Source organism: Labeo rohita, chromosome 4 (assembly GCF_022985175.1).
Source record: "Labeo rohita strain BAU-BD-2019 chromosome 4, IGBB_LRoh.1.0, whole genome shotgun sequence".
NCBI lineage: Eukaryota > Metazoa > Chordata > Actinopteri > Cypriniformes > Cyprinidae > Labeo > Labeo rohita.
In genome coordinates this window covers 21,194,400-21,208,861 of record NC_066872.1, presented here as the reverse complement: position 1 = coordinate 21,208,861, position 14,462 = coordinate 21,194,400, and the positions used below count along the sequence as shown (strand labels likewise).

Below are 14,462 nucleotides of genomic sequence, written 5' to 3'. Positions count from 1 at the left end.
CTGTGTGATATTTTTTATTACACTGATTGAAATTAAACAGTTGTCCGCCAGAGTGCAGGTGATTTCTGAAACGTCTGTATTTTATAAACCTCTTGCACACTGATGAACACTACAGTTGTTTTCCAGAATGAGTTTGCAAATGACATTTCAGGTCTCTTTGATATGTGAAACACTTTTCACACTTAAGACATGTGAAAGGCTTCTCTCCAGTGTGCAGCCTCATGTGAATGTTAAGGTTTCCTTTATGTGTGAAACCTTTTCCACACTGTGGGCAGGTGAAAGGCTTCTCTCCAGTGTGAGTTCTAATGTGAATCTCAAGGATTGATTTGCTTATGCAAGTCTTTCCACAATGATGGCACATGAAACGCCTCTCTCCGATGTGAGTTCTTACGTGATTCTTAAGTTCATTCCCATCTGTGAAACTCTTTCCACACTCATTACATTTAAAACCGGTTTCTCTCGAGTGAGTCCTCATGTGCTGATTAAGGTTTACTTTACACCTGAAACTCTTTCCACACTGACCACATACGAATGGCTTCTCTCCAATATGAATTCGCATGTGAGTCTTAAGACATTCTTTTCGTGAGTATCTCTTCCCACACAGTTTGCAGATAAATGGTTTCTCTCCAGTGTGAATTCTCATGTGGGCATTACGGTTTCCTTTATGTGCAAAACTCTGTCCACAGTGTTGACATGAGTAAGGCTTCTCTCCAGTGTGAACTCTCATGTGGGCATTAAGGTTTTCTTTACGTGTAAAACTCTGTCCACAATGTTGGCAGGTGAAGGGCTTTTCTCCAGTGTGAATTCTCATGTGGACTTTAATGTTTTGTTTTTGAGTGAAACTCTTACCACATTGATGGCAAGTATAAGAACTGTTAGATATGGTTTTCTGAGCTCTTTTTTGCGAGGAAGTCTTTTCATTCTGAGTGGATTTCTCTTCAGTGATGAAATCATGGTGTTTCTCATATTGATCTTTCTCCTCTAGTTCATTTGATTCTTGATTCTCCAATTTCAGCACCATGCGGTCTAAAAGTGAAAAAAGACAAATACTAGTTAACACAAGTTTAATGGCACAAAGCAACATACATTAAAAGCTTTAAAGGGACAGTTCACCCAAAAATGAAAATTCTGTCATTATTTACTCTATATGTTCCAAATCTGTATGAATGTCTTTTTTGTACTGAACACATAATAAAATACTTTGAAGAATGTTGGTGACTTAACAGTTGATGGTATATATATTTCCCCATTTGCTTAGAACAATTGTAGGGTGAATAAATAATGACAGAATTTTCATTTTTGGGGAAACTATCATTTTAAAGCATTAAGACCAACATCATATATGCTAGATCTAGGGCTGGGCGATTTTTCAGATTTTATAGAAAAATTCAAATTTGCCACAATTTCATTTATTTATTTTTTTAAATCAAGGAATCGCTGTTTTGAATAGAAATATTACCAAATGTTACAATTAGACACTTTGACAATATGCCAATAACAGTAAAGAGAAAACTTTCCAACTGCATGTCGCCGCACGTGATTAACTGCTCACGTGTGATGCGCTCATATCCCTAGGCGCCATTCACACCAAATGCGCTTTTGTGTTGACATAACTTGGGCAGTGGAAGAGAAAAGGTATAGAAATGAAGTGAACTTCTTTTAACATAAGTGCCATGTTTTTAGAATGACGTTCATGCATGAGACTCCGCAAAAGACTCAAGGGCAACAGTCAGATGTTTACATAGAAAAAACAATGGAAAAGCAGCACATTCGGATAAAAAGCTTGTGAAGAACTACTACTGTATGCCTGATATTTCATGTTTGCATCATGATGACAGGGTGAAGTCTGCTGTTCATTGTTTTTACAGAACATTTATAGTTAATAATAATCCACAGGTGTTATACCTTCAGTCACTGGCAATTTGAATTACCTTGACTTTTGAGATTTTTTTAAAGCATTTTCATCGGATTATTTCTTAACATATGTTAAGACTAGTTTGTACAAGATGTAGTTCATGTATATTTTCTGCAAAGATATTTAGCAAGTGATTTGTTTAACATTTACATCATCTTGACAATTTTATGTGTGGTGCACTTGGAATAAAATTTCTTTCACTAAATGGTTAATAAAGAAAAAGTTACTCAAATTATTTTGTAGTAACATTTTCAAGTTGATTAGTTAAAAATAAAGAAACAAAGAAACAAACAATAAATAAATAAATAAAAAATAATATTTTGCCAAATCGCCCAGCCCAAACTAGATCCTGTGCTCACTAAGGCTGAAGTCTGCTGTTCATTGTTTTTACAGAACAAACATTTTGTTATAACTGCTTTGTTGCGAACTGACATCTTTAAGGTGGAGGCTGTTGAAGACAATGAAAAGTGTAAGAGCTTCCAGAGCTTCAAAGATAACAGCTTTGGAAAAAAGCATTGCTGTCTACAGCTTGGTGACAATCAAATCAACACTATTTGATCAAATGAAACTCCTCTTCAGAAACACTCTTGTTGTGGTGAAAAAAAACTCCTTTTTGATTACCCATGGATATGCGAGTAAGTAATACAGTTGTAATTTGTTTTGTTGTGCTCCTTTACGTATGAATACTAGCTATTCAGATGAAAACTGCATAGTACAATCTGTCTAAAAACAACTACATGACATTTCAGGTTCATCTTCTGTGCAGTGTAAAGATTTTGTTAATACTGATTTCCTTTCATTGCCAAAGGCCTATATTGCGTCACTAGTGAATTGAAGAATTTGACATAAAAGATAATGCATATATTTAAATTGTTTTGCATGGGCATTTTAAAAGAGCAATTTTCAATTTAAGGAGGTAAATATTACTGTTAATTTAACAGTATGTTATGTGGCAGTTATGAGCTTTACTGATGTGATATGAGAATGAAAGAATAAAAACTAACCTGTTTGCTCCTCTTCTTGTTTGACTCTGAATGCTTCTACAATCTTGATGTCTTCACACTCCTCTTTAATAAACGTCATCTTTATAACAGTACGTCACATGGATCTCAGGTGCTTCAACAGGAGTTTTTCTTTGTGTTTGGACACACTGTTAAATGTGCAATAGTTAACAAGATGTGCAATAGTTAGCCAAAAACACTAAAAACTAAAAACTAGCAATACAAATTCATAATACAATTTCAATTAGACAAATCATATTTAGGCATTTATGTTTTAAATTTAGTATTTATTGACTTGTCTATAATTTTAATAAAGTGCGTTTTTGTGAAAACATTGCAGTTGTCTTTACACATGTCATAAATTTACATTAGTTGTCATTACAAACGTGAGTGTTGTTCTTGTTGCATTTACACTACCTTGACCGGCAGGTGATTCCCGAGCTTTGAAACAGTGAATCATTTCACTAAACAATTGATTCAATTGACTCGCGTTTTCGAAAAGCTCCGTTTCTCCAATGACTACCTAGAAGTGACCAAATTCGATATCGATTCACGATATGGGGACCTAAATGAGACGCACCTTTTCTGCTACTCACGTGTGAATTAGTTTTACTCATAAGACAACGTTCATTAATGTTAGACAAAGTATTACAGTGCAACATTCAATAATAATGAAGCCATTTAACATAGCTTGTAAAAAGTAAAGTTAAACACTTTAAATGTTTAAAAACTCAAACCTTTCTCCAGCCGAATCACAACAGCTGCAGGAGCGTGGCGCCGACTTATGACGCCATAGCGCCAGACGACAATAAAAGTCCTGTTAATGCACAACAGTCTAAAATTAATATAAATTGTATATAAATGTATATAATATATATTTAATTTATGTATTTATATACACATATAAATTTAAACATATCTTGAGTAATTATGTGCTGCACATATGTATACCAGATATAAATTAGAATAAAATGCACAAAGTAACAATGTGATTTACAATTAAAACAATGTGTTAAAGGAATGTATGAATTAAGCAGAGTACAATGCTGTGTCAGTATTGAATGTTCTTCTAATATTTATTTGATATATGAAGTTCTTTTGAGTCTAAAATTGTCTAAAAAATAATGATTTTTCAAGAATCAGTATATGACAAGTATAAGAACAAACTTTTTTTGTATAAATGTTCATTCTATACAACAAAGTATTGATAAAAGGCTCAGTCTAATTAAATTGAGTATTTGTAAATAAATCAATAGTACGTCAAATCTTCAATGTCAACAGTCGCTTGTTTTTTGCCCATGTAGTGATTCAAATCACTCACTAATGAGTGAACGCAGACACAAATTTACACTCGCTGAACTCCACAAAAGCTATGCAATTTTCTTAATAATAATCATGTTTATTCATGTTAATTTCACAGGACATCTGAAGCTATCTGATGGGTTACCAACATTTGATAAGTGGAGGTAACAATTGAAGGTACTCACATTACTGTAATTAAGTAAAGCTCCCACCACAGCAGAGTTAAGTCCAAAGTACTTTTTTAAAGTATAAAATATGCTATCAGGAGTGTATATAAAGAAATCAAGGTGAAAATGTGAGTAATATTACATACCACGTATGCAGAATGATTTGGCCTAGTTAGGGTTAGTGGATTGGAGGCACCTGTCAGAGAACGATGTCTGTGTATGTCTTGGTGCATCTAATCTTCTAAAGATCTTCATTCATGTCTTGGTGAAAATAACTACATACAGGTGGATATAAAAAAAAAAACCTCAATATCAAAAGTTCTTTATTTTTTGTCATTTAATTCATAAAAGCAAACTTTCTTTTATTTTAGACTGATTGCACACAAACTGAAATATTTCAAGAGTTTTTAGGAATGAAAATGCAGGAAGTTTAGGAATAAAAATTCAGTATCTCAAAAAATTAGAATAATAATTTTGAGTTTGATTAGTTTGATTTATTTTGAGTATAAATACTGGGTATCTCCTGGGCTAGGACATGCAACATGCAACCACAATTATGGGGAAAACTACTGACTTTACAGTTGTCCAGAAGATAATCATCAACACCCTCCACAAAGAGGGTAAGCCACAGAAGGTCAGAAGGAATGAAGAAAAAGTGTGGTAGGAAAAGGTGCACGAGCAACAGGGATGACCGCAGCTTGGAAAGATTGTCAGGAAAAGCAGATTCAAGAACTTGGGAGAGCTTCATCAAGAGCCACCACACACAGATGTCTTCAGGAAATGGGCTACAGCTGTCACATTCCTAGAACCAACTATCCTTTGTTGATTGATCTTTGAGAAATATTCCAAAGTTTTGAGATACTGAATTTTAAATTTTTCTAAGCTGTAAGTCATAACCATCAGAATTAAAACTCTTGAAATATTTCTATATATTGAAGTATTTCAATAAATCTAGAATATGATAAACTTTCCTTTTTTGAATAAAATTACAAAAAATAAAGACGTTTCCATGATATTCTAAACCTCGCCAGAATTAGGATCCCTTGACGTTTGACAGTTAAAATATTAGCCACCAGAGCTGATCACGGCCACTGTAGTCAGTGCTTGTGTTTTTACCAGCCGCACCGTGGACTTTGAGATTTGTAACTTTGTAGACCTTTTTTATGCCCAAACATACACTGACTAAAATTCAAAAAGTGAAAAAGCCTAATAGCACCCCTTAAAGTTATAAATTATAACACTTTCATGATTATTCAAACAGTGAATAAATTATATAGAGAACAAACGCAAAGAACATTTACATTATGAAAGAACAGTATGACTAACTTCAGTCTAGCTAAGTTTAAGCACTCTCAAAAAAAAAAACATATAAGCAATGAACCTCTTATCATACATACATCTGCACTTTAAACTTGTTTCAGTGATGACTCATCTGAATGTATATGATTGGTTGTTGCCATAACTCTTACAATAAATGGCTCCCTTATGGGTTGGGGACCAAATAAGGAAGGTCGCTTAACACAGAAGTTATCATCTTTGGCACATAAATTGCCGGGAGATGATGGCTGGGTTTCAAACTAGCAAATCAGATCCTTCTGTGGGCCCAGTGAAAGCTGCTTCCCCTACATTTCTGGACAACAAATCCAGTGAGGAGACATCCTGTCAAAGCAGGGGCTGATGTTTGGAGAGAGTTCAATCAGGTGGAGGTGGACTGTTCACATCTTGAAAGATGACACATTATCTGCTGTGGTTCTCCCTCATGCATTCAGGCCCAGATGTGAGAGCAGCACTGGAAACATCCCGGGCTGACAGTCACAAGTCCGAACTTTGTGTCAGGACTGCTTACCACATTTTGATGAGGGGATGAAAGGTTCAGTAGACTGTTTGCTGCAACAGCAGCATCTCCAGGATGCTACACTCCATCTCACTAGTAAGCCAAATCTCCAATAACTCCAATTATATTGGATCCAACAGTAAAGTTGCAACACATAAGTGTGAGTAACTGTTTTTATTATGTTGTCACGTCTGTTATTACAGCCATTTCCACCTATGAACGATGTAGACTGTCAAACATACACAACTGTTAGCACATCATAGCAGGAGGCATTTACTTCTGAGTTTACAGTCCGCCACACGGCCATTCGTTCTGATGAGGGGGGTCAAAACAGGACAGAAAATAGCCTATTATTTAAAAATAATGATCTTCTTTTTGAAATAAAAATCTTGATAACATTGTAAGTGGACCTCAGAGAACAGTACAAAATAATTAAAAAGGCATGGTTACAACCTGAAAACATTCTTCACAATGCTGTACTGAAAATGGCTGCTGTGCTCTCTGGAATTGATTATCTGACCATGAAACACAACACTTTTTCAAAACATTATTTACATATAACTAAAAGGAGTGAAGACATACAAAATGCGTAGTGCAGGGGGTGCTCTTTGAAAACTCCTGTTATATAGGTTCCATAAACTCAGCCATGAGTCTCATCTTATTTGTGTCTGTATAATTATAAGTAAAGTAACTTATAGTAAGTTATACTTACAGAAATGACCATTAAGGGGCTTTATGAAACACTTAACGCATAGGGATTTATGATGTTTCCAGAAAAGAAGGTGACATGTAAGGGTTATTATCTGCAAACCCTTTAAGTAAACCTAAGTCAAGTCACTTTTATTTATATAGCGCTTTTTGCAATACAGATTGTGTCAAAGCAGTTTTACAGTTTTTGTGTTAAACAGGAAAATGTTTCAATGATTCAAAAACTCAATTCTGCTATAAAACAACTCTAAAAAGGAGACAATAGTAAACAGTAAAATTTTCAGCTAAAGTCAGTTCATCATTGATTCAGTGGTGTTATCATCCAGCTCTGTTCTTATCCAAAAGTGTTTGTGCAATAAAGTCGATAATATAGGCAAGTATTAAGTGTCCCCAGCTAAGCAAGACAAAAGGCAACAGTTGCAAGGACAATGTTAAAGGGGTCATCGGTTGCAAAGTTCACTTTTACATGTTGTTTGAACATTAATGTGTGTAGACAGTGTATGTACAAATCTACCCTATAATGATAAAAATCCATGCAGTGGTTTTTAATTAATCTGTAAAAATAATATCCCCTTTTTCAAATCAAGCCATTCTCAGATGCCTGTCGGTGGGCATCACACCAACAGAGGCCGCTCCCACGATAGTTGATTGACATGAGCGTCTTACCTCAGACCCACCTTAAATCAGCTGTAACAGTCCGACCTCCATTGTTTCGATCCCGGAGCGGGGACGTACGTTAGACCAGAATATCTCTAAGCAATTGAGGTGTGTGTTGGATTTAAAGGAAGAATCATCAGTATGGGATGATTTTTGCAGAGCTCATTTTGGCAAGGTAAAAAGGGTGTTGTTTTACACAACCATTGAGAATTTTTAACCAAAGTATATTACAGACTTTTCATTAAGACCCTAAAAAATCATATCAACTTGTGGAAAATGAGCATTCAATGACCCCTTTAAGTAAACCTAAGTCAATTCATTTTTATTTATATAAAACTTTTTGCAATACAGATGTTTCAATGATGCAAAAATTCAATTCTGCTATAAAACTCTCAAAAAGAAGACAACAGTAAACAGTCAATTTTTCAAGTCAGTTCATCACTGATTCAGTGGTGCCATCATCCAGTTTAGTTCAGTTCTTATCCAAAAGTGTTTGTGTAATAAAGTTGATAATATAGCCAAGTATTAAGTGTCTCCAGCTAAGCAAGCCAAAAGGTGACAGTTGCAAGGACAATGTTTAAAGTGCTTTATGCAACCAGTCACTGGCACTCACCTGTGAATTGGGGTAATGTTACTAGCTTCTTAATGGGACATGTAATGTATGAATTGTCAAAAATGGAAAAGTCAGATTCAGTTTCATATCCACTGGTTTATTTCTGTATTTTGAATTTTCACAATGACTTTTCAGATGTATCTGTAGGTGTGATGACAATAGATTTTTCATTACAAAGATCCAAATTAAATGGTCTTCCATCAGAAAATGCAGGTCATTTTTAAAACTGCTCTATTTCTATTTCAGGTCTGTTTAATATGCAGAACCTTTTCACACTGAAGGCATCTGAAAGGGCTCTCTCCAGGTGAGGTCTTGTGTGAATGGTAATGTATATGGTAATATTTGCTTTAAGTCTGAATTTTATTCCACACTGAGGCCAGATGACAGGCTTCTGTCCAGTTTTACTTCTCATGTGAACCTCAAGGATTGATTTGGTCATGCTATGGTGATAACATATCAAAAGCCTCCATCTAATGTGAATTTTTTTCATGATTCTTAAGCTGATTTTGGTCTCTGAAACCCCTTCCACACTTATGGCATTTATTACAATTCTCTGAGTGAATTCTCAAGTGGTTATTAAGGGTAAATTTATATCTGAAACTCTTTCCACACTGATCACATGTGAATGGCTTCTCTCCGGTGTGAATTCGTATGTGGGAATTAAGGTTTTTCTTATGTGGAAAACTCTTTCCACACTGAAGGCATTTAAAAGGCTGCTCTCCAGTGTGAACTCTCATATGGACTTTAAGGCTTCCTTTTCGAGTGAAAGTTTTTCCACACTGCTGACAGGTAAAAGGGCTCTCTCCACTGTGAACTCTCATGTGAACTTTTAGATTTCCTTTTAGGTTGAAACACTTTCCACACTGATCACACGTGAATGGCTTCTCTCCAGTGTGAATTATCATGTGGTTTTTAAGGTTTCCTTGTTGATCAAAACTTTTTCCACAATGTTGGCAGTTGAAAGAGCCATCTCCAGTATGAATTCTCATGTGGATTTTATAGTTACTAGATTGATTGAAACTTTTTCCACACTGTTGGCAAGTGTAAGGCTTCACTCCAGTGTGAATTCTCATGTGATCTTTGAGATTTCCTTTTCGGCTAAAACTTTTTCCACACTGTTGACAAGTGTAAGGCTTCTCTCCAGTGTGAACTCTCATGTGATCTTTTAGGTTTCCTCTTTTGCTAAATTTTTTTCCACACTGCGGGCATGTGGAAGAGCTGTCTTCAGAATGAGCTCTCATGTGGAACATAAAGTTTGTTTTTCTGTTAAAATTTTTTCCACACTGTTGGCAGGTGAAAGAGCTGTCTCCAGTGTGAACTTTCATGTGGACTTGAAGGTGTGCTTTTTGAGTAAAACACTTTCCACACTGTTGGCAGGTGAAAGGCTTCTCTCCAGTATGAATTCTCAGATGGACTGTAAGGTTTCCATGTTGATTGAAACGCTTTCCACAATGAAAGCAGATTATTGGAGGCAGAGCTCTTGTTCGGTAGGTTCTCTTTACAGGCTGTGAACAACATTTATCTCCAGGTATTAAATCATGATGCTTCTCAAACTGATGTTTCTCTTCCATTTCATTCATCTCCTCTTTCAGCGGCATTAGATCTAAGGTGAAAAGAGACAAATACAAGGTAATCCCAGGTAAGAGGCACACAGGCAACAGACATCAAAGACTACTGAAAGCATTGTTTTCTGTAAGCCCAGAACAACTTCTCATCATTGTTTCTTGAAAACTTTGTTTCTATAAAACTAACTTTCTTTAGGACAGTGTTTCCTAATCATGGTCCTGAAGAACACCCAAAACTGCATATTTTAGAAATTGAAATTGAAACCCCCATTTCAGTACTGGTTAGTTCTCACCACAATTTTTTAAAAAATGCTGCTGTTCAACTTTCAGACGGTTCAGTTTCATTTCACTCCCACTGAGTTAACGACACAAATAAATGCACAGCCATTTGCACTCTGCATTGAAAACATATATAAACGCACTGCAGCACCTCTGTTAAAGGAGAACTCCACTTCCAAAACAACAATTTACAAATAATTTACTCACCCCCTTGTCATCCAAAATGTTCATGTCTTTCTGTCTTCAGTCGTAAAAAAATTATGTTTTTTGAGGAAAGCATTTCAGGATTTTTCTTCATATAATGGACTTGATTGGTGCCCTTATTTTGAACCAAAATGTAGTTTAAATGCAGCTTCAAAGGGCTCTTCATTTTGAACGAATCTTTAATGGGAAAAACGAGTCGTCTTGGGGAGTGATTAGTTCAGTTGCGCATGCGCAACATACTATTATGTTCTGTACTGGAATTAGTTCACCTGTTTCGAGTCTTCAGGTTTTTCGAGTCGTTCGTTCATCTTATGGCACTGTCACGTGATGAACGAATGACTTGAACCCGAAGACTCGAGAGATGAACTAATCAATTCTTCCGGCTCACACTGCATTGGTTGAGCTTATGGGGCTGTCACATTATGAATGAATGACTCACACCTGAAAACTCAAAGGTCAGAGTCGGTAAAATGATCCGAACTTCCCATCACTACTACGAATCACGTCTAAATTCATCGTCTGTGTACTCCGACTAAAAAAGGTAGAATATGGCAAAAAAAAACATATCTTATTTTCTCCTATAACTTCAGAATCGTCCAACATCGTTGTACCTTTTTGTTTGTAAACAGCGTTTGACTTACTTGCACTTTTAGTCTTTGCACATTCGCTCTGTAAACACTGGGTCTGTAGTTCCGCCTATGTGCCGTGTGACCTTTCGATGTGATTCAATAGTATGTAGCGTCGTGAACACGCATCCCAGAGCCTGTGCTACACAAGCTTTTGTGCTTAAAAAGTATACAAATTTTTATTTTCCAAAAAAAAATGACAGATCGTTTCGCTAGATAAGACCCTTCTTCCTGGGCTGGGATCGTTTAGAGCTCTTTGAAGCTGCATTTAAACTACACTTTGGAAGTTCAAAATCAGGGCACCAATCAAGTCCATTATATATATATATAAAAAAAATTAAATGCTTTCCTCAAAAAACATAATTTCTTTACGACTAAAGACAGAAAGACATGAACATCTTGGATGACAAGGGGGTGAGTAAATTATTTGTGAATTGTTGTTCTGGAAGTGGACTTCTCCTTTAACTTTTAAGGCTTATTTTGCACCGTTTATAATTCTTTTGATGGGTTTCGTCAAGCAGTTGTAAAAACTGCTATTACACTCACTATATGAATGAATCGCATTTATGCCAAACTTTTACAAAGCAAACAAAAACAAAATAAATCCATGAACGTTTCTTTCGGTTAATATACACAATCTCAGTCTGAAGTGTCTATTATAGCAAATTAACACATGCTGTCATGAATAATCAGGTGAAGCGTCTTCTCATAAGATAAGAACATGCAGCCTCATGAATATTTATGAGACACTGACATGTCATTGAAGTACTACAGTCTGTTACCACATCACAAATTGTGATGAACATAGCACAAAAAAAATCTCAAAATGAACCAGTTTTCTCCAACAATTAACATTGTCATCTATGATGTCCAACACAAACACCTGCTAAAATCTCAGAAAATGTAGTCTGGGATTTCATGAACCTTTAAAAGTCATAATTCTGTGAAACAAGTCAAAATTATGACATAGAACAGGCATTGCACATGCGTCATGCTACTCTTGATAATGGCATTATATGTGATTTGGAGGAGAATTGCTGAATAAAGTCTTTATTTTGATTTCTTTGTGCACAAAAAGTATTCTCGTAACTTCGTAAAATTATGGAACATTCCAGTTTCTTTGCTGCATATGCAGGGTTAGAAAGCTTTCCAAAAATGAACGAATGACATAAGGGTTAGTAATAATGACATATTTTTTTACTTTTGGGCAAACTATCACTTTAAGGCTCTGGACTTTATGTCAAGGCCAGTCAAGACTACAGTTGTTGGGATATCACTAAAGTGCTGGTGCATTGTCTGATTTATTTGTTAACATCATTAATGTGACTGGGTGTAAAACATTCTGCTTAAAATCAAATCAACTTATTTCTAATTTGATTTCTTTTAATACTGTTGCGCTTTTACCCCAAAAGGAGTCTAAAAAAAAGAAAAAAGTTTTTTTGAGTTGTGTTGAGGTAAAAATAGCAACACATAGCACCAGTAGCTCACTGAGTGCAACCATTTAACGTAATCAAAATTATAGAGGCCCCCATAGTACGAAATATGTATAACTATAAAACAATGTGGATTTTTTAAATAATGTCAATCTTTCATGGGTTTTCTACTACGTATTTCGGTAAGATACATTAACATTATATTATGCCATACAAGTCTTAATAGCTTGGATTCTCTTTAAAATTGTATAAATATCAACATCTATAATCACCATCCATACATTAAAGTAACTATGATGAATCTTATAATTTTGGAAATGTAACTCTTTTTCATCCAGTCTTTTTTTGAGTGAATTGTTTTGAGTGCATTTTGTCATAATGGTCACTTTACATATAATTTTAGTGCTATTATTACTGAGTTAATCACGTACCTCCCAGTGTTTGGTTTATTAAAAAGAGAAAGAGAGAAAAAAAAATAGGTCCTACATGGTCCTACATTTTGTTAGATACTGTTGTATAATTAAGTGTTATAAAGGAATGGTTTTCAATTCAGAAGTAGATAAAGGGTCTACAATTGTTTTGTAAAGGCTACTTCCACTCTATTTAAAATGTACATGCAACATGTTGTAAAAATGAATGCCCAGCGTGGACGTAGAATCTTCTCAGGTGCACTTTAAGGCAACAGTATTTGAATTTATATAGTATTTTATGTATTTAAATTAATATTTGTCTGGTCATGTGATTTCAAAGTGTCTGTCCACATGAGGCAACCACCCATGTCAAATAAAACTGCTTTAATTAGAACACACTTCAAAAACACCATTAATTTCAGTATATGTTGACATTTTAATAAGGATCAAATGACGTCACAATAAAATGAGAATAAAAACCAACCTGTTTGTTCCTCTGTATATTCTTGTTTCACCTCAAATGCTTCTTCAATCTTAATGTCTTCACACTCTTCTTTAATAAACGCCATCGTGGAACTCATTTGCTTCACCAGGAGTTTTGCGGTGTGTTTGGACACTCTGTCATGTTTAAGATTCAGACAAATAACAGAAAGACAAATAAATCCAAACTAATTCTTTGTGTGTGTCTCAATCAGCTCCCTAGTTCATTAGTTTGTGCACTGGTAAGAAATAAGTCAGAGTGATAGTTAGTCTTAAAGGCCTGATTAGCCAAAAAACAACCAAAACAAAGACACTCAAAACTAGCATTAACAAAACACAAATTATATAGAAGGTTCCTACTGAGGCATTTAAAATGTATGTTTGGTATTTTATGTTTAATAGATTTTAATAAATTACACAATCATGAAAACATTTGCGGTTAGTTTGTAAAAGCTGTCATGTTTGTTGTTCTTCTTTCTTTTACATTGTTTTAAGCAGCAGGTCTCGTAAAAGTGCGCTAAATTTGAGCGCTTTGAATCAATGAATTATTTCAAGAACTGACTTGGAGTTTTGAGCTTCCTATCTCTCAATCGCTACCTGACAGTGACCGAAATCGTATTTACGGTAAACTAAATCACGAAATAGGGAGCGAAAATGAGACGCGCCTTTGGAGTTACTCATAAGTGACGCTTTATTCACACAACATAACATTCATTAACGTTAAATAATGCCGTACAGTGTTACATTCTGTAATAATACATCACTTGCAAAAAAGAAAATAAATCTGAAAGGTTTGCATCGATCTATATAAATACTTAAAATGCTAATAAACAAACCTCTCTTGAGCCGAATCACAACAGATGCACGAACGCGTCGCAGCGTTATGACGTCACACAGTGGGATCATTATAAGAGTCCTAGTCCCATGCATAGAAATCAAAAGACAAATAGTGGTATTCAGAGTTGAATTCTTCTTCTTCTCCTTCTTCTTCTTTGGTGCTTTATTATTTTATTTGGCAGTTGGCAAACCAGCTTATAGGTGCATTACCACCACCACCTAGACTCGAGTGTGGATCAGGATATATGCATATAATGGGGGAGAGAGGGGCAAACCTGATTTTCCCAAAAACCTGATAAAGAAAAGTCATGGTGCTTTAATTTCTTCACTGACGATATCTGTCTTTGTTGTATTTTATACACTGAAGTAATACATGTTCAACTGTGTTGATTACAGTGTATACATTCCCCACTGCTTGCCAATTCTATATA

General features: G+C 35.2%; 1 protein-coding gene across 4 annotated transcripts; it reads right to left on the bottom strand.

The window, feature by feature from the left end:
- Positions 1-14,077, bottom strand: LOC127164227 (gastrula zinc finger protein XlCGF57.1). 4 transcript variants are annotated; one of them, XM_051108037.1, is made up of 4 exons: positions 14,031-14,077; positions 13,199-13,332; positions 8,819-9,800; positions 1-863 (listed from the first exon to the last, which is right to left on the bottom strand). In XM_051108037.1, the coding sequence occupies exons 2-4, from the start codon at positions 13,293-13,295 to the stop codon at positions 110-112; spliced, it is 1,833 nt and encodes a 610-aa protein (XP_050963994.1). In that variant the 5' UTR covers positions 13,296-13,332; positions 14,031-14,077; the 3' UTR covers positions 1-109. The 4 variants fall into 4 exon arrangements, with proteins under 4 accessions (XP_050963994.1, XP_050963993.1, XP_050963992.1 ...); XM_051108036.1 differs by lacking the exons at positions 8,819-9,800; positions 13,199-13,332; positions 14,031-14,077 and adding exons at positions 2,920-3,065; positions 3,334-3,439; positions 3,654-3,698 and having other exon boundaries at positions 1-1,026; XM_051108035.1 differs by lacking the exons at positions 8,819-9,800; positions 13,199-13,332; positions 14,031-14,077 and adding exons at positions 2,920-3,065; positions 3,654-3,705 and having other exon boundaries at positions 1-1,026.
- Between the last annotated feature and the right edge of the window lie 385 nt (positions 14,078-14,462).

Excerpts from the sequence above, each read along its gene's own strand:
- LOC127164227 (XM_051108037.1), bottom strand. The coding sequence starts at position 13,295 with ATGAGTTCCACGATGGCGTTTATTAAAGAAGAGTGTGAAGACATTAAG. Across the intron at positions 9,801-13,198 it reads ATATACAGAGGAACAAACAG|ATCTAATGCCGCTGAAAGAG; the intron begins GTTGGTTTTTAT and ends TTTTCACCTTAG. Across the intron at positions 864-8,818 it reads ACCGGAGAGAAGCCATTCAC|TTGCCATCAATGTGGTAAGA; the intron begins ATGTGATCAGTG and ends CAGTTCTTATAC.